The following is an 18352-nucleotide window of genomic DNA, read 5'->3' as shown; positions in this document are numbered from 1 at the left end:
TTTCTTAGCCATACATTATCTTGTAAGTTTCTATTAGATCTCGCCTCAACCTTCTAAACTCTAATGAGTACAATCCCAGGATCCTTAGCCGTTCATCATACGTTAAACCTACCATTCCAGGGATCATCCGTCTGAAATTGTGTAAGTTTAAGTGGGTTAGCCACAGTAAAAATCCTGTATGGGGTTGGGGGGGTGGGTGTGGGTCTGGATGAGATGCTGTTTGGAGGGCCAAATGGTCTCTTTACTTGTGGGGAATCCCCCACTTAATTTCCTATAATTCAACATGTGCCACATCCAATGATTTAAAACTTGCTGTTATTTGCCATTCTTTGCAGAAAGTGTTTTGTGAATTTGTATTCTTTGCCACTAAATCTTAATTTATCTAAATTATTAAATAGATTTTGAAAGAGAAAACTTCTCTCCTCTTGCCGGTTTAATGGAATAATTCTTCTCTCCCCTACTTAGTCTGCATCCCCTGTTTCTCCTGCTGTGGTTCACATCGCTGCTGTTTCCTTCCTTCCATCTTCACGTCCCACACTCCTTCCCAAACCCTGAATTTTCTTAGCTTTTACCTGCTTCTCTGGCGATTCAAATACTACTGACAATGTGCAGCTGTATCTGCTGTTGTGTGCTTGAAACAATATTTTTGTCAGCTTCTAGTCAATACGATTGAAGCAGAAGGCAAGACATGATTTGCTTGGATTCACTGAGTTCTGAAAAAAATGATGTGACCTGAATCTTGCCAGTGACTCAACAATAATTTCCAGTGTAGAGCAAAGGTATTTGGAAGTTTTAAAAGTTCTATCCCAAATCTGCTCAGGGTGAAATGATTTCAAATGAGTCAGGATGCTATAACTGGCCTTCTGTCAGTGCAGGAAAAATGGAGAGAACATTGGCCTCGAGTCATTAGGCTGACTGCTGTTCTGCTGGAAATTTTCTTCTAAATGTTTGAGGAGTAGATTTAGAATTGTTCTGACGTTGGCGTGAACAATTTCGTTGATCTCTTCCTGAGTAGAATAATTGACCAATGTTCACTTGTGCAAGCTTATACTGCGCCTAGAGTGGCAGAAGTACCAGAGGTGTGTCTGAGCAAGTGCACATTCAGGAGATATGTGGATAAAAACTGGAGGGGGAAAATTGTTTATCATTACCATAAACTTATTTGCGTTCAGAGATCATCTTTGAATACTTGAAGTGCTATCTTATAACTAAATGAATATGTATGTATTATCTTACAAAAGTAGTTAGCAGTCAATAAGCATAAACCTTAGTTTGTGCTTTGAATTTGTTTTCTTTGATTAGCCTCTTTCTTTAGCTGGATAGCTAACTTGTAGGCAGCACTTTTGACAGCTGAAGTCGGAAAAGTGCAACAGTTGAATGTTAACGAGTGGAATTGTTGTAATGGAATACAATAAAACAGTAGCAGTGAATTTTTCTGATGGTTCAGTATGTTTGTATGGAATGTTGCTGCACAACAGAGTCAATAATGCTTGGTGTTAGAGAAAAGTTGACAAAAGCTCTGGCTGCATTTCTTTTTGCTCCCAAAGATCATGATCATTTTTTCAAGATTGCCAAACTGAAGATGCCCCCTCTCTCATTTATACCCAATGTACCAGCAACTGTGTTCTTATGTTCTGGTAATTAAGTTTCTAATTTGAGTCACAGTTTCAGGCGAGTGATGTTCAAATGGAGAAGGATGACTTCTGTGTCTTTTTCCTGTGTGTTGCTGATGGTGATGAAGAAATTTGAGGCTGGAGGTAACTGAAAATCTGATTACAACTTGGCACAATATTTTAGGTATTGGACAGTGCTGAATTGCAAGAGATTGCCAATTTGACCTTTGAACATTTGTTGTGGGAGGGTAGGTACTATTGTTGTCAGTGCCTCTTCTATTAAAAAAATTGTTTTCTGAGTCCCTAGTCCATGCCGGACATGTATCCTTGAACACATAGAATTTTTTCCGGCCTCCTCTGCTTCCAAAACCCCTCCCCACCACCAACTCCCTGACAATACTAAACACTAAAGCAGTTACCACAATCTGTCTTCATTGTTTATGCTTATATTGATGGTATTACTCTTCTGTTTCTGTTCAGCATGCTCTTAATCCTCCTTGCATCCTCAATCTTGAAATTAAGACTCATTGCAGAAATTTAATCTGCAGCTCTAGCTTTATTTTACTCCCTCTGAGAAGAACGCTACAGTCCTACAATCTCAAGCCTTTCTCCAAAATTTCAGAAGGACACCATTTTCAGCAGAACAGTCAGTTTAGTGACTTGAGGCTGATATTCTCTCCGCTTTTACTGTACTGACGTGAGGTTGGCTACTAGCACAAAAGTAAGGTGTTTGGAAAATAAGGGCAACAACTGGACATTAGAAAGACGTAATTAGAAGATAATATTGCAAAGAAAACATTTAGAACATAGAACAGTACAGCGCAGAACAGGCCCTTCAGCCCACGATGTTGTGCCGACCATTAATCCTCATGTATGCACCCTCAAATTTCTGTGACCATGTGCATGTCCAGCAGTCTCTTAAATGTCCCCAATGACCTTGCTTCCACAACTGCTGCTGGCAACGCATTCCATGCTCTCACAACTCTCTGTGTAAAGAACCTGCCTCTGACATCCCCTCTATACTTTCCCCCAACCAGCTTAAAACTATGACCCCTCGTGTTAGCCTTTTCTGCCCTGGGAAATAGTCTCTGGCTATCAACTCTGTCTATGTCTCTCATTATCGTGTATACCTCAATTAGATACCCTCTCCTCCTCCTTTTCTCCAATGAAAAGAGTCCGAGCTCAGTCAACCTCTCTTCATAAGATAAGCCCTCCAGTCCAGGCAGCATCCTGGTAAACCTCCTCTGAACCCTCTCCAAAGCATCCACATCTTTCCTATAATAGGGCGACCAGAACTGGATGCAGCATTCCAAGTGCGGTCTAACCAAAGTTTTATAGAGCTGCAACAAGATCTCACGATTCTTAAACTCAACCCCCCTGTTAATGAAAGCCAAAACACCATATGCTTTCTTAACAACCCTGTCCACTTGGGTGGCCATTTTAAGGGATCTATGTATCTGCACACCAAGATCCCTCTGTTCCTCCACACTGCCAAGAATCCTATCCTTAATCCTGTACTCAGCTTTCAAATTCGACCTTCCAAAATGCATCACCTCGCATTTATCCAGGTTGAACTCCATCTGCCACCTCTCAGCCCATCTCTGCATCCTGTCAATGTCCCGCTGCAGCCTACAACAGCCCTCTATACTGTCAACGACACCTCCAACCTTCGTGTGGTCTGCAAAGTTGCTGACCCATCCTTCAATCCCCTCATCCAAGTCATTAATAAAAATTACAAACAGTAGAGGCCCAAGGACAAAGCCCTGTGGAACATCACTCACCACTGACTTCCAGGCAGAATATTTTCCTCCTACTACCACTCGCTGTCTTCTGTTGGCCAGCCAATTCTGTATCCAGACAGCTAAGTTCCCCTGTATCCCATTCCTCCTGACCTTCTGAATGAGCCTACCATGGGGAACCTTATCAGATGCCTTGCTGAAGTCCATATACACCACATCCACAGCTCGACCCTCATCTGCTTCCTTCCTGCACTGTTCTCTCACTTGGTAGTCTGTTTCTAGAGGGAAATTACTGGAAATGAAAAAGTAGATAGCAAGAAATCGAGAGGTTGATTCCAAACCCCTTAGAAGTGGAAATGCAGATGGATATAAGCATTAAAGAGCATTTTAGGTTTGATAAATCTGCTGTACAATTCAATAATGTCAGGATAATTGTAAACTTGTGCACGCCAATTATTAGGCAGATGAAATTGAGCAGTTTTAAGGAAGTTGTATGCAAACTACATTCGAGCTATAATGAATTTTCAAGTTTTCCAGGGTGATATCTGGAATTAAAAACTGTAGTTGAGGACAATCTTGAATTACTGGGACTACTTCTACTGCAATAAAGACTTTGGAGGTGATTTAAAGCGTTTACTTTCGAACAGAAAGATATTTTATTGGATAAATTACCTGAGAATATTGCATATTTTCAAGAATGGATAAGCATTTGTAGCATTACCAATTAAAAAGAAATGGGCAGAAAGCATCTGGTTCATTTGTTTAGGTTTGCTGTGGCAGATGCCTGGCTCATGCAGTGTAAACCAAGTGACTTTCTTCACACAAGATTCTCAATATCTACTACTTAACAAGTACTAGTTGCATCTTTCTCATACTGCCTTTTTCAAACTTCTTGTCTGGTATTCTGACTCTTGGTTCTTCACCCGAGCTTCTCAATTTTTTTCAAATCATTTTTTAAAAATTCTAACCCTGGCACATAATTTCACTTTAAACAGTGAATATTTATTATTGTTTGAAATTTTGCCTATGTAAAAAATGTCCAATCTGATAAGAGTCGATTATAATTGCAAGAAGGCTGTGACACTGTGAATGTAAGTGTTTTGACTTTTTCAAAGAGTTGTGGTCACATTTAAGATATGGGATTTGAAACATGATGCATCTTCATACAGTTATCACCATTGGTGATTGGCAACAAGTGCCTCCCAGTTATTTGAGGTCAGTGCCTCACTTTGAGGAGAATTTAAAGCTGTGACTTCTGTTTGTCCTTCCTAGAATGTTGGCAATTTGAGAGTTGAGGAAAAAAGGTCTAGCAGGGGAGAAGATACTTTCAGTCATCTGGATATAGTTCAGTCCATCAAAGTTCATTTGTAGGTTAACTTTGCCTGAATGCTTCTGGAGCTGACTTAAGGAAGGTCACTGCTGTTTGTTTGACCATTTTCCTGTTGGATCTGGAGTATGTAGCAGAAACATTTGTTGGGAGTTTCACTAGCCCATGTCACGCTAACTGAAACTGCTGGCCTTCCAGGTGATATCTACATCTCATTTTTTTTCAAGTGAATGCCCTATATATTTTCAACCTTTGACAACTGTCACGGCCCAAGAACATTTTGATTTCTTAGTGCTACTTCAGATGTAGTTTATCATGTGCTGGAGCTATCTGTTCAGTTTGATGTTAAATTTGATTATTATTGAATTTTTGAAGGACTCGCATTGATCAGTTGTTCAAGTTTCAACCTGTCAATTTTTAGCCTTCTGCACTTTTTAACACCACTGCAGGGACCAACTTAATGTGTGAAGAATAATATTACTAAAATCTATGTTCAGTTTTGTATTCTTTTCTAATCAAGTGGTCAATAACTGCTGGTAATGAAATGACCTAAATATATTAACTGGCATGTGGAGGAAAGTAGTTGAATAAAAAGAGTGATTCTCTATCTTTTTATGCCTCAAGCATATTTAATTTTGGCTCTGTTCTCTGCATATATTTCTGCATTTCAAAGCCCTGCCAGCTTATTTTGTCTCCTGGAAATGATTTAGTAGTTTGTCCTGATTTTTTTAAAACAAGAATTAACATTTCAGTAGCCTGTTTATGCTCTGCCCGGATTGGCATTTGGCAAATCTAATCAAATATCTCTTAACAGGTGAATAACAATATTGATGTGATTCTGATGTGTTCAGTGGACCTTCTGTTTAGAGCTAGATAAGAAAAGTCCTATTTTTGAAGCTAGTGCTGTTCCAATGTTGGCCCAGCCCCAATCCGGACCACCTTCAGTTTCTTATTTTCAGATTTTAAAAAAAATCTCAACTGCATACCACCATCTCCACAATAATGTCCACATTTCTATTACAGGTGTAAGGAGAACATGTTACAGGTAAATATGCGGCAGAGAAACAATACTGATGGCTGAGTGCAAGATCAAAGGAAGTGTCTTTAATCAACATTAGCAGTTGCTCATTTGTTGTTTTTTTTTGTTTCTATGATACAAAGCTTCTGGATAATTGTACGACTCTAAGCAACAAGGTCTCGAATAGTTTGCCATCAGAATGCTTTGCTTTGATTTTGTTATTAATTTAGAGCGCGTGCCTATTTCATAAGCAGTTTTTCTCAGTAGATTAGTTTTACGTGACTCTACAGTGATTATACATTGTTCAAGAAGTACAGTTACAACATTTAAGATACATTTGGATAAGTACATGAACATGGAAGTTTTGGACTGATATGGTCCAAACACAGGCAGGTAGGGGCAGACAGCAGGAACTGCAGATGCTGGAGAATCAGAGATAACAAGGTGTGGAGCTGGATGAACACAGCAGGCCAAGCAGCATCAGAGGAGCAGGAAGGCTGACGTTTCGGATCTAAACCCTTCTTCAGAAATGGGGGAAGGGAAGGGGATTCTGAAATAAATAGGGAGAGCGCTACCGGTAGGCGGCTAGAAGATGGATAAAGGAGAAAATAGGTGGAGAGGAGACAGAGTACACCCAGTTTGCTTCAGGACATGACATGGTCAAGCAGTTTTAGGGCTGAAGAGATTACAAGAGAGTTGTGGTGAGAGAGAGAGTTTTGTTTGGGGGAACATGGTTGGCATGGACTAATTGGACCAAAGTGTCTGTTTCCATGCTATATGACTCTAACTCTATGGTATCTTACCAAAGTAGCTATTAATCATAAGTAAACTCAAAAGATGGCCATAGATTTGGCATAAAAATATACAAATCTGTTCCCCTAACCAGTGTTCCAATGGAACCCATGTCTAGAGGTGCAGTACGTTCTATTTATTTTTCTAATGTCTAGAAATTTGCTGAACTTAATATTCTCAAGTTTAGCCTCGATTCTCCTGTCATAATGTTGAATCGCCTGCTATTGCTTAGGGGGATGGGAGCGAAATGCAAGCATAAATGTTCTTGGTAGTTTGTTCCCTAGTAATATTTGAGCACTTGGATAATAAAACATGCGTTAAAGAAAAGGCACTGAAGGTGGTGTTCCTATTCTTGTACCTTGTCTTTGCACTTTATTGGAACTCAAAATTTTGGAGCTCCTCAGAGTTATACAGCATGGAAATAGTAAACTGATCTAGTCCCATTTGCCAGCATTTGGCTCATACTCCTCTAAATCCTTCCTATTCATGTACCCATCCCAGTGCCTTTTAAATGTTGCAATTATACCTACCTACAACTTCCTGTGGCAGCTCATTCCATATGCACACTACCCTCTGTGAAATAGTTGCCTGTCAGGCCCCTTTTTAATTCTTTCCACTCACCCTAAACTAATGCCCCCTAGTTTTGGACTCCCCTACCCTGGGAAAAATACCTTGTGCATTCACCTTAAGTATGCCCCTCAAACCTCTAAGGCCATCTTTCAGCCTCTGATGCTCTAGGGAAAAAAAGCCTCTGCCTCTGCAGCCTGTCTATAGCTCAAACCCTCCAATCCCAGCAACATCTTTGTCAATCTTTTCTGAACCCTTACCAAAGCAGGGAGATCAGAATTGAGTGCAGTATTCTTAAAGTAGCCTAATGAATGTCCTGTGCAGCTGCAACGTGACATCCCAACTGCTGCGTTCAGGCCACTGACCAAAGAAGGCAAATATGCCAAAAGCTGCCTTTGTCCTCCCTGTCTACCTGCGACTCTGCTTTCAAGGAACTATGCACCTGCACCCCTAGCTTTTGCCTTCCTTTCCTTCTGTCAGGCTTTCACCTCCCAACAAGTGACATTGGCAATAGGTTCTCTGTTTATCGCTTAGTCTGATAACCTGCTCCAAGGACCTTGGCTGAATTCTCAGTCTAATTATTTCAAACAACTACTTGACTATGCTTTTGCATTATTTCTACTGGAGCAGTTGTCCTTTAATAAAATTGTGTCCGTGACTGTTAGTATTACCAATACTGTGTCAATGCAGTAGTCCTGTTGAAAAATAGGGAGCTACTCCAGTACCCCTTTCAGTTCCATTATATTCTCAATATGTGCCAAAACACATTGCCCCATTGCTTTATGGGAATTGTTACATATAGTTGTTGTTTTTGCCCTTACAATTGTGATTTTCTTTTACTGTCGATGCTGTGATAAGGCACTTGGTGCAAGCCTGCTAAACTGCCTTTATGCAGATGTCTGGAAGTTTTATTAATCTGTTCTCGATGTTCAGTTTGACATTGAAAAGGCATTATCAAGAATAGACTTTCTGGAGTATTCAAATGAATAGTTTGTGCTTGTCAATATATTTTTTACACTTGCATGTGCATTTCTTGACTTAACTTCAAAAAGACAAAACAAAATTAGTATCCATTGCAATGTGTTAATATTGTGATTCATTGTTTGTGATGGGAACAAATTACCTGAAGTGAATTGTCAATTTTTGTGTGTTACACATGAACACAAATATATTTATTGAAATTTCAGTAATTGTTGGCTATAATATGATGCAGAATTATACCAATGTTATGGGTTCACCCATTCAGTATTGATAGTTCATTGCCGCCTCCCACCTTCATTGCACTGATGCTTGATGCAGAGTAGTGCCACTAAGCTATATACCACTTATCACTCCCTCTCAAAGAAAGAGATACCTGTGGTCCCTGATGGACTGTAGATAATTACAATGTACATTATTGTAGAAGGTACACTTGTGTAAACTTCAGAACTGCCTTTATCAACAGCACAGACTTCAATCTGGGGTAGCAAATCTTTGAGTACCTGAATATATTGCCCTGTTACTGACAGGGAAAATATTTGCTCAAAAATAATGTGGCTAAGATCTGGTTTGTCAACTGGGGAATTCTCTGTTTAGTTTCCAGTGTTAGTACAACTTTGAAAGACCAATCAAAAACTGCTGCTGGTCTGTGTTTACTTTTGGCCGTCCATAATAAGTGAAACCGAAAGCTCCTTAAAAATGAATTCCCAGGTTGAATGGTATTATAACTCTTGACAGTGAATGGATTTGCTTGAATTTGTTTCTAAACTTCAGAACACCATTCATATTTCTAAATTGCTCGGATTTCCCGCCTGCAGTTAGCATCTATAAAAACAGGGGGGAATAGAATGAATGTAGATTTAAATGTTTGAACAAATTATTTTAAAATCTGCTCTTTCAACTTAATTTAGTGATTTGAAATTTAACTGAGGGTCTTTTTTTTTTTGTAGGTTGTACATGGGAGTTTGGTGCCATGGTAAATTACATAAAGAAAACATTTCCTCAGACCCAGCTGGTGGTTGTGGGATTCAGTCTTGGTGGAAACATTGTTTGCAAATATCTTGGAGAGAATCGAACCAATCAAGAGAAGGTTCTTTGTTGCATCAGTGTTTGCCAAGGCTATAGTGCTCTACGGTGAGTTGTTTCCAAATGAAATATGCTTTTATACTTAAATTGCGAAAACTATATAGTTTGAAGTGTTTAAATGAATTCAGCAAGGCTAAAGATTGAATATGGTGTGGTACTGAGCCAAACAAACCAAATGTTTTCTATAGAGATAGTGGGAACTGCAGATGCTGGAGAATCTGAGATAACAAGGTGTAGAGCTGGATGAACACAGCAGGCTGAGCAGGAAAGCTGACACTTCGGGTCTGGATCCTTCTTCAGAAATGCCCATTAACAAGCTCTACGCTTGTTATGTCAGATTCTCCAGCATCGGCAGTTCCCACTATCTCTGAATCGATTTTAACGCCACTGCAAAGCCTCTTCTAAGGATGCCTACATTGAAGTTACCTCCTCCCTCAGAGACCTTAGTGGATCTCTCTCCCGCTGCAACCCTCTTGTAATCTCTTCGGCCCTGAAGCAAACCAGGTACGAGAGCCACGTTGCCTTTCTTAGTACCTGCCTATGGAACCAGATCATCCCAATAGACTACAGTCTAAATTCAGGCCTTCCCAATTTGGTCCCGACCGCGACATACAGAACATTCAGATCCTCAAAACGTTTCTCTCTGTGACAAACCCATTTCTGAAGAAGGGTCCAGACCCAAAACATCAGCCTTCCTGCTGCTCTGGTGCTGCTTGGCCTGCTGTGTTCATCCAGTTCTATACCTTGTTATCTCAAATGTTTTCTATGTCAGGTGTTCAGCAAAAGTAGCATTTAAGCTTTAACATTGGCTTGTAGATAGCACAAGGATGTAATGGTCATTCAAAACTCCAAGTTAATCTTCTTAGAGACATGGGTTTGAATATCAGCATGGCAGTCAATCCTAATTGTTCTTTGAACATTTAATCCCTTGTTCTATGAATTTTTTAAAAGTGATTGATTGTATGGACAGCTTTTGAACAAAATTTGGTGACAAAACATGAGATATTGGACCACATGGCCAAAAACCCACCAAAAGTTGAGGTTTTAAGACGCATCTTGGAGGAACAAGAAGCAGAGAGGTTTACGGGGGAAATTCAAGATCTTCGGCTACTCGGCTCAAGGAGGAGCAGCAGCAGTGATTTGAGAAATTGAAATTAAAATTGGGTGTTTTTAAGAAACCAGAATTCAGGGTGATGGGCAGGTATCCTGGAGAGGTGCAAAGCTGGAGAAACTTGGTTATGACAAGGGATGAAACCATGGAAGTATTTCTAAAGAATGAAAGTTTTAAAATCAATTTATTGCCTGGCTGGCAGACTGTCAGGTAGGATAGGGTAGTCGGCAGTGATACATATTAGAATATGGGTAGCAACATTTCGATGAAATTATGGAGGGGAAAATGTGCTGTGAGATGGGGTATTGGTGAAGGTTTGGAAGTGGTGGTGAGCTTCTTTTCCAGTGTTAAAGAGGTGGAAACATGTTATTTAAGTGATAACATAGATTCAGAAGCTTTTCTGGCAGTCAAATATGACACTAATATTATGAACAGAGATAATGGGAACTGCAGATGCTGGAGAATCCAAGATAACAAAGTGTGGAGCTGGATGAACACAGCAGGCCAAGCAGCATCTCAGGAGCACAAAAGCTGACGTTTCGGGCCTAGACCCTTCATCAGAGAGCTCTCTGATGAAGGATCTAGGCCCAAAACGTCAGCTTTTGTGCTCCTGAGATGCTGCTTGGCCTGCTGTGTTCATCCAGTTCCACACTTTGTTATCTAATATTATGAACAGCCTGTTTCAACCTTGCCCTGTTGCCGAGGAAAGGGATAGAGTTGAGAGCTAAGAAACAAATTGTGGGAGAGACTAAAGCCAACATCTTTGATGTTCCTGATCTTTAGTTTACGTTCTCATTGTTAGTGGATTTCAAATAGGAGGTCATGGCAACTTGAAATGCATTGGATGGGTATGCAAAGTTTATAATGAGGTAAAACTGGGTGTCATTAACGGATATATGCAAACTACCTATTTTTTGATGTTATGTGAGAAGCAACATGTATTTGAGAAGTAGGAGGGAGCCAAGAACACATCCTTTGGAAAACACTAGAGCAAATGGTGAGTGAGCAAATAAGTTCTTCAGGTCATTCCCTGGCTATAACTGAATAATTAAGAATTTAAGAAAACAAAACAAATTTCTTCTATAACAGGACTCTCAAGATATAAGGTATGTTTAAAAGAAAAATCAGGGCTCACTGGAACTCCACGCTGTTGAATAACAAGTTTACGCTTGTATTTAAGGCCAGTCATAATGAATAGGGCTTTGTGAAAAGAACCAGAAGGCTTCTCACATCCTGGAGTTACAACATAGCTCCTTCAGGAGGGAGGAGGAGGCAAAAAATACCAAACTCTTAAATTGTGTGTTTTTTTATAAGAATCCAAATTTAATCTAAACTGTTATATTCTCTAACACTTTTCAAGCATAATTTTTTCCACACTTTATCAATTACCTTTTTAAAAGGTTCATTCAATAAGTTATGAAGTTTCATAAGTTGCAGATTCATGAATGCTAGTTTATTGCCCTACTGTAACCCCCATGTTGTGTTAGATTAACTTTTTAGACTACTTTTTAACCTGCAAATAAAATTGCCATCTGTAATCAAAAATAAGCAATGCTGGGCATATCAAAGGTTCTTTTAAATCAAAAAACTGTAGTTAACGACAGTGTATTTAGAATGTCTTAGACATGTAGGACTAAATTAAAGACTTTATTTTGTAGATTAGATAATGCAGTAGAACCTCAGATAAAAACATTGAAGTTATAAATTAACTGGAATAAAAACAAAGTGCTAGGAAAGCTGAAAATGTTTTTGGCAGCATCTGGATGGAGAAAACTTATTAATGTTTTGGGTTTAACGAGTTTTATTCAGAACTGAAGAGAGAAGTGATGGGTTTTATATAGAGGAGAAAGTGGGAGTGTGCTAGTGATACAGACAGAAAAGAGGTTGGAGGCCAAAAGAGATTCGAGATCACAAATGTCAGAACAAAAGGTAAGTGAATGGTTCTGAGAAAGGGCCACCAGACCTGAAACGTAAACAGGCCAAGCAGCATCCTAGCGCCTGCTGCATTCATCTAGTTCCACACTTTTTATCTCAGATTCTCCAGCATCTGCAGCTCCCATTATCTCTGAAATGTAAACTCTTTTTTTTCCCTTCACAGGTGCTGCCAAACTGCTGAGCTTTTCAAGAAACTTTGTTTTTGTCCTGATTTACAGTATCCGCAGTTCTTTTGGTTTTTACATTGTAAAATGAGTGCTAATGATCATGGAGGAGAAGGAGGAGTAGAATATAGGTCACTTCTGCTGAAAGCAAAGCCAAGAAGACCAGACTGTCTTTTGGGCAGATGAGAATCAAAGTGCAGGACAGATTCTTGATCTGAAGTTGAATTAAATGTAGACTTCAGAAGTGTAAAGCTCCCAAACAGAAATTGAAATGATGTTCTCCCTGCTTGAGTTCAGTGCTATGCAGAGACACGCAGCAACAGAACAACTAGGACAAAAGTATAAGCATGGGAGCAAGATGATATTAAAATGGAAAGATACCAGAAATTCTGGCCACGTTTATGGACTGAGTAGAGATGTTCTGCATTTGATCCCTCTAGTGTAAATTGTTGCTTTATGCTAAAGAACTGTTTTGGGTTATGGTTTGTAAAGAGCTGAAACAGTAAGTATTTCATCTCCTATGATTGCATGGAAGAGTACCATGGGAGGTTGAGGCTGATATACTAATGGACCAAGGTGTAACAGAGGCATTGTCTCTTTGTAATGTTGGCAGGATGTGGAGGTGCCGTGTTTGACTGGGACGGACAAAGTCAGAAGTCACACCACACCGGGTCATAGTCCAGTGGGTTCATTTGAAATCACAAGCTTTGAAGTCACCTGACGAAGGGGCTCTGCTCCGAAAGCTTGTCATTTCAAATAAACCTGTGGACTACAACCTCGTGTTGTGACTTCTGACAATGTTGACAGAAACGACGTTGTGTTTGGTGATAGCAGACTGGAGATGGCAGAAACGACAAAGGATGATTCCTCCGCGCCCCCACCACCGCAGTGGTCGAGAATGCCCTCGACCGTATCTCCCGCATTTCCCGCAACTCATCCCTCACACCCCGTCCCTGAAATAACCACCAAAACAGAATCCCCCTTGTCCTCATGTACCGATCCAACGCACCCTCTGACGCTTCTGCCATCCGCAATCCGACCCCACCACCAAAGACACTTTTTTCCCTCCCCACCCTTGTCTGCTTTCCGGAGGGACAGCTCTCTCTCTGACTCCCTTGTCTGCTCCACACTCCCCTCCAACCCCACCAAACCTGGCACTTTCCCCTGCAACTGCCGGAAGTGCTACACCTGCCCTAATACCTCCTCCCTCACCCCCATCTCAGGCCCCAAGATGACTTTCCACATCTGGCAGATGTGCAGGTGAGCATCTGCCAATGTGGTATACTCCATCACCTGTACCCGTTGTGGCCTCCTCTACATTGGGAAAACCAAGTGGAGGCTTGGTGACCGCTTTGCAGAACACCTATGCTCAGTTCACATTAAACAACTGCACCTCCCCCTCCCACTCCTTAGACAGCATGTCCATCCGGGGCCTCCTGCAGTGTTACAGCGATGCCACCCGAAGGTTGCGGGAACAGCAGCTCATATTCCCCTTGGGAACCCTGCAGCCCAATGGTATCAATGTGGATTTCACAAGCTTCAAAATCTCCCCTCCCCCTACCACATTCCAAAACCAGCCCAGCCCAGTCCCTGCCTCCGTAACCTGTTCTTCCTCTCGCTTATCCCTTCCTCCACTTCAAGCCGCATCTCCATTTCCTTCCTACTAACCTCATCCCGCCCCCTTGACCTGTCCGTCCTCCCTGGACTGACCTATCCCCTCCCTACCTCCCCACCTACGCTCACCTCTACTGGCTCCATCCTCGCCTCTTTTAACTTGTTTGTCTCCTCACCACCTGTCTTCTCTATCCATCTTTTGATCTGCCTCCCCCTCTCCCTATTTATTTCAGAACCCTCTCCCCCTTCCCCTTTTCTGATGAAGGGTCTAGGCCCGAAATGTCATCTTTTGTGCTCCTGAGATACTGCTTGGCCTGCTACGCTCACCCAGCTCTACACTTTTTGTTACCTCGGATTCTCCAGCATCTGCAGTTCCCATTATCACTGATATCCTTTTGAATCCTTTGTTTTTGTTATAAATTAACTGGCCAGCAGAGAACTTGTGTGACTTCTGCTTTTCTCACTTGGTTTTATGTTTTAGAACAGGTACATTGTCTTTTTTTTTAAAAGAAACCTTTGCAGAAAACAAATCCAATGCCTATAGTGCCATTCTGGAGCATTGAAAAACTTGAGGTCTACTTAAAATTAAGAAACTCTTACATTTTTGCCATTGAGTCCAAATGTAAGCACCACCCCAGCAAAACAATCTGAAACTCGTTTTAATCTTTAGCAGTTAAACCACTCCCAAGCTTGCTGTGACCACACTTCAGAACAGGTCACATTATTCCCTCCTTTGTCCTGAAATTAAAGCTACAGTTCCAAAATATTATTATTATATTATAAACATCATAAATTTAACTATAGCGATGATGGGGGTGGGAGGATCCAAAGTAAATTTTTTTTAATCATTTGGAATACTGCAGCTTTACAGTCTGCTCAGTTCACATTAACATTCCCCAGATTTGAGGTATTTACGATTTTAACGTTCGCTGTGTGTCTGAAATATGTAGTTATTTAAGCTGCAATATCCATTGTTTGTCTCCCTTTTTTCTCTTCTGTGCCTTTACTCCTGGATTTCTGTTTCAATTAGATATCAGATCTTTTGTAATTGTCCTCAAAATTTCTTTCCCCAGTGCTCCAGAATGGTGTTATAGGCATTGGATATGTCAACAGTTGTGCTGTGAATGTTCCACTTGACCTCTTATCTTTAGAAGTGAAGACAATTAATTAATAGCTCTATCTGAATCCAGGTTAATGTGATTCACTTTGTCTTAGGGAGAGGGTACAGGAACCCATTTTAAGTTCAGGTTATAAACTTTCATAAAAATTAATGAATATCACGGACTGTAAAATTTTCTGTGCAGAACTGAGATAAAAGGCTCCTTGACTACTTGCATATCATAATGAGATGCAGGACAGAGATGGAATAAACCAAGGATTGAAAGGTAGCTAAGTCTGTACCAACATTTTCATTACTTTCCACTCTTCCTCTCTATTTAGTAGTAATGTAGCTTTGTCAGATGTGAACAGTGGCATCTTTTGGAACCATAAGGCAACAGTTCAACTCTGAATTCTGAATGCTTCCAACAAGGTAACTCATCTAGCATTTGACTGAAATATAAGATGTTTTTAAGATTGAGGCTACAGTTCAGGCTGAGTCTTTTGACTGAGCTGATGTTATTTCAGTGTTTAACACTAGCACCACACTGAGACCAGCCATGTCTTGAACAGTTAATGCAGAAAAGGGGGATGGTAAACACCAACTAATTAAACTGATTTTATTTCACTCAAAGTGAGATGTGAAATGAAAGCATGTTAATTTAAACCAAGTATAGAACAAGTACAGTAATGTTTCAGTACTAACCTTCAGTCCCTGCTGAGGTGGCCCTTAATTTAAAGTTACATCCCAGCTGTTCCTTGGAGTGTTGTGGATTGTTGCATTTAAGATTATTTGATTCATCAGAAGCTTAATTGAATTTGGTTGAGATAATATTTTACATGGTAGCTAGGAGTTATTTATCCTATACGAAAGTGATGATATTGACTTTGTGGTTGTATCCAGATTAAAACAGCAAATTAGGTGATTTTTAAATTAACACAACACAACTTTAGAAAGTGTGCAGCAATGAGTCATGGTGGTACTTTAATTCATTGTGCCACAAAGCTATAGACTCTGACTTAGTATCTATAATATTATGCATTGATTTGTTTTCTTTGAAAACTGATAGACATTTCCAGCACAAAAGAAGCTATTTGACCCATTTTGTACATGCCAGTCAACAAGGATCTGACAATACTAATCACAGTTTGCAGCTTTTGACCCATAGCCGTAGAGGCGGTGGTATTGCAAGTGAATATCTAAATAATCCTTAAATGATTTGACAGTTTCAGACTCAATCACCTTTCAGACATTGTTACAGCCTCCCCATCCTCTGAAAAAATAATTATCCTCAGCTTCTACATTTATCCTTCTACCTCTAGCCTTAAATCTATGGTCCCTGGTTATTGATGCCGCAACTGATAGGGTGAAAAGGAAAGTATTTTTTACCTATCTGTGCCCCTCTCAATCTTGTACAACTCTACCTGTTGCGTCCCCTCACAACCTTTTGTTGCTCTAAGGAAACAACTCCCAGTGCACTGCTCAAATGAAGTAATCTGAGAATACAGAAGACAAGCTGTCAAGTTGTGTCGCAAACACATGAATCTTTGTTAAGCTACAATTCACCTTTTATTGCACACAACATTAGACACCTTTTTTCTCATCCGACCATTGCACAAAAAACCAAGGCTCTGCTGCTGTTAGCAGTGCTGACAAAGTCTTCACTTGAAAGTTTCTTGCTTTAACCCTCTGATCCTTAGAGTGCTGAAGCTTTATTCTTTGAATTTAATTCCTTGGTAGAATTAATTTTTCAGTTGTGCAAAACTGAATGTAGCTTTATTGCATTTTTATTGATACTCATACTGAATTTTTTTCAGGTTGGGATACTTCCTAGCTGTCAGCTCTTATTAATTTTTGCTAGAGATTTTTGCTCAGTGCAGTATTGTACAAAGCAGGATACAACCTCTAGTGATTTGGATGAGTGAACTGCATAGTTGAAAACCATTTATGCCTTTGATTTAGAGATAGTAGGAACAGCAGATGCTGAAGAATCTGAGATGACATGGTGTAGAGCTGGATGAACACTGCAGGCCAAGCAGGAAAGCTGATGTTTCAGGCCTAGACCCTCCTTCAGAAATTTTCTGAAGATGGGTCTAGGCCTGAGATGTCAGCTTTCCTTGTAATGCCTTTGATTTGGTTACTGAAATCCTTTCTCCTCTCTTGTAATGCAAGTTGAATGGGATGCTCGTACACTGAGATGCTGCCTTCATACAAACAAGAAAAAGCTCAACATTATAATGGAACAATTTGTTTCTCTAATTTGTAATCATTGAACTTGGCCTTTATGAACTCCTGGGGGAGATCCCTGCTTACCGCACTTTTGTAATTAAATATGAAAGCCAAGCAATAGAACTTATGTAGTTACTATTTTTAATGAACAGTTGATCTATCGTACTTGGCTTAACTTTATTTCAATGTACTTCACTGTGTTTTATGAGAGTGTAATAAAACTTACCTTTTGGGCATTTGTTTTGTAAGATTCAGACTTTGCTCAGAATTGGCATTTTTATGCATTGTATAACTGGAATTTTTCATTCTTTACACAGGGTATTCCTTTAAAATATCAGTAAGATGTATGTTCAAGACAAATTACATCAGGTTTTCTCAAGATTGTGGTCAAAACCTTGTATGATTTCTACTTCACACATTAATCGTCTCAATTTGTTGCTAATTAATACCAGACTTTTGGCAATTTTTGTTCTTGTGCCAATTTTTTTCTTGTGCTAACCATGGCTCAGAGGTCATACACGCACCTCAATCTGGTTTCCAGAAATGCAACTACAACATCTGTTTGATATAAATATAACGGGTGCAAGAGAAGGTCAGAGGCTATTAATGCATATATATTGATTCATGCATTATAATAAGAAATTATCTTAGCTATAAAAGAATAAATATACTTCCTCATTTCTACACTGGATTATCACCTCAGATTTTTGAGCTCAGTGGAAACTTTGTTTTAATTCATTCATGGAATGTGGACTTTGCTGGCTAGGCTAGAATTTCTAGCCCATCTTGAGTGCCCTTGAGATGATTGCAAGCTGCTTCTTGAAACACTGCAGTCTATTTGATGCAGCTACACCTGCAATGCTGTTAGGGTGAGAGTTCCAGGACTTTGACCCAGTGATACTGAAGAATGGTGATATATTTTCAGGTGGTGAGTGGCTTGTAGGGGAACTCGCAGGTAGTGGTGTTCTCCTGCATCTGGTGCCCTTGTCTGTCTTGATGGTAATATTTGTGGGTTTGGAATGTGCTGTCTGAGGAGCCTTGGTGAATTTTTAGTGTATGTTGAAGATGGTACACAGTGTT

At 40.0% G+C, this 18352-nt stretch overlaps 1 protein-coding gene across 6 annotated transcripts in view; it reads left to right on the top strand.

Annotated features, from left to right (window-relative positions):
• The window catches only part of LOC125467215 (monoacylglycerol lipase ABHD2-like), a 106243-nt gene that overhangs the window by 47843 nt on the left and 40048 nt on the right, over positions 1–18352 (top strand). For all 6 annotated transcript variants that reach the window (XM_059639337.1, XM_059639342.1, XM_059639339.1 and 3 more), the window contains one exon: positions 8985–9168. In XM_059639337.1, coding sequence (XP_059495320.1) covers positions 8985–9168 — 184 coding nt within the window. The remainder of the gene's footprint in view (positions 1–8984; positions 9169–18352) is intronic.

The sequence above is a fragment of the Stegostoma tigrinum genome, chromosome 33 (assembly GCF_030684315.1).
Source record: "Stegostoma tigrinum isolate sSteTig4 chromosome 33, sSteTig4.hap1, whole genome shotgun sequence".
In the NCBI taxonomy this organism is placed as follows: domain Eukaryota; kingdom Metazoa; phylum Chordata; class Chondrichthyes; order Orectolobiformes; family Stegostomatidae; genus Stegostoma; species Stegostoma tigrinum.
This window is presented reverse-complemented; position numbering and strand designations above follow the sequence as displayed.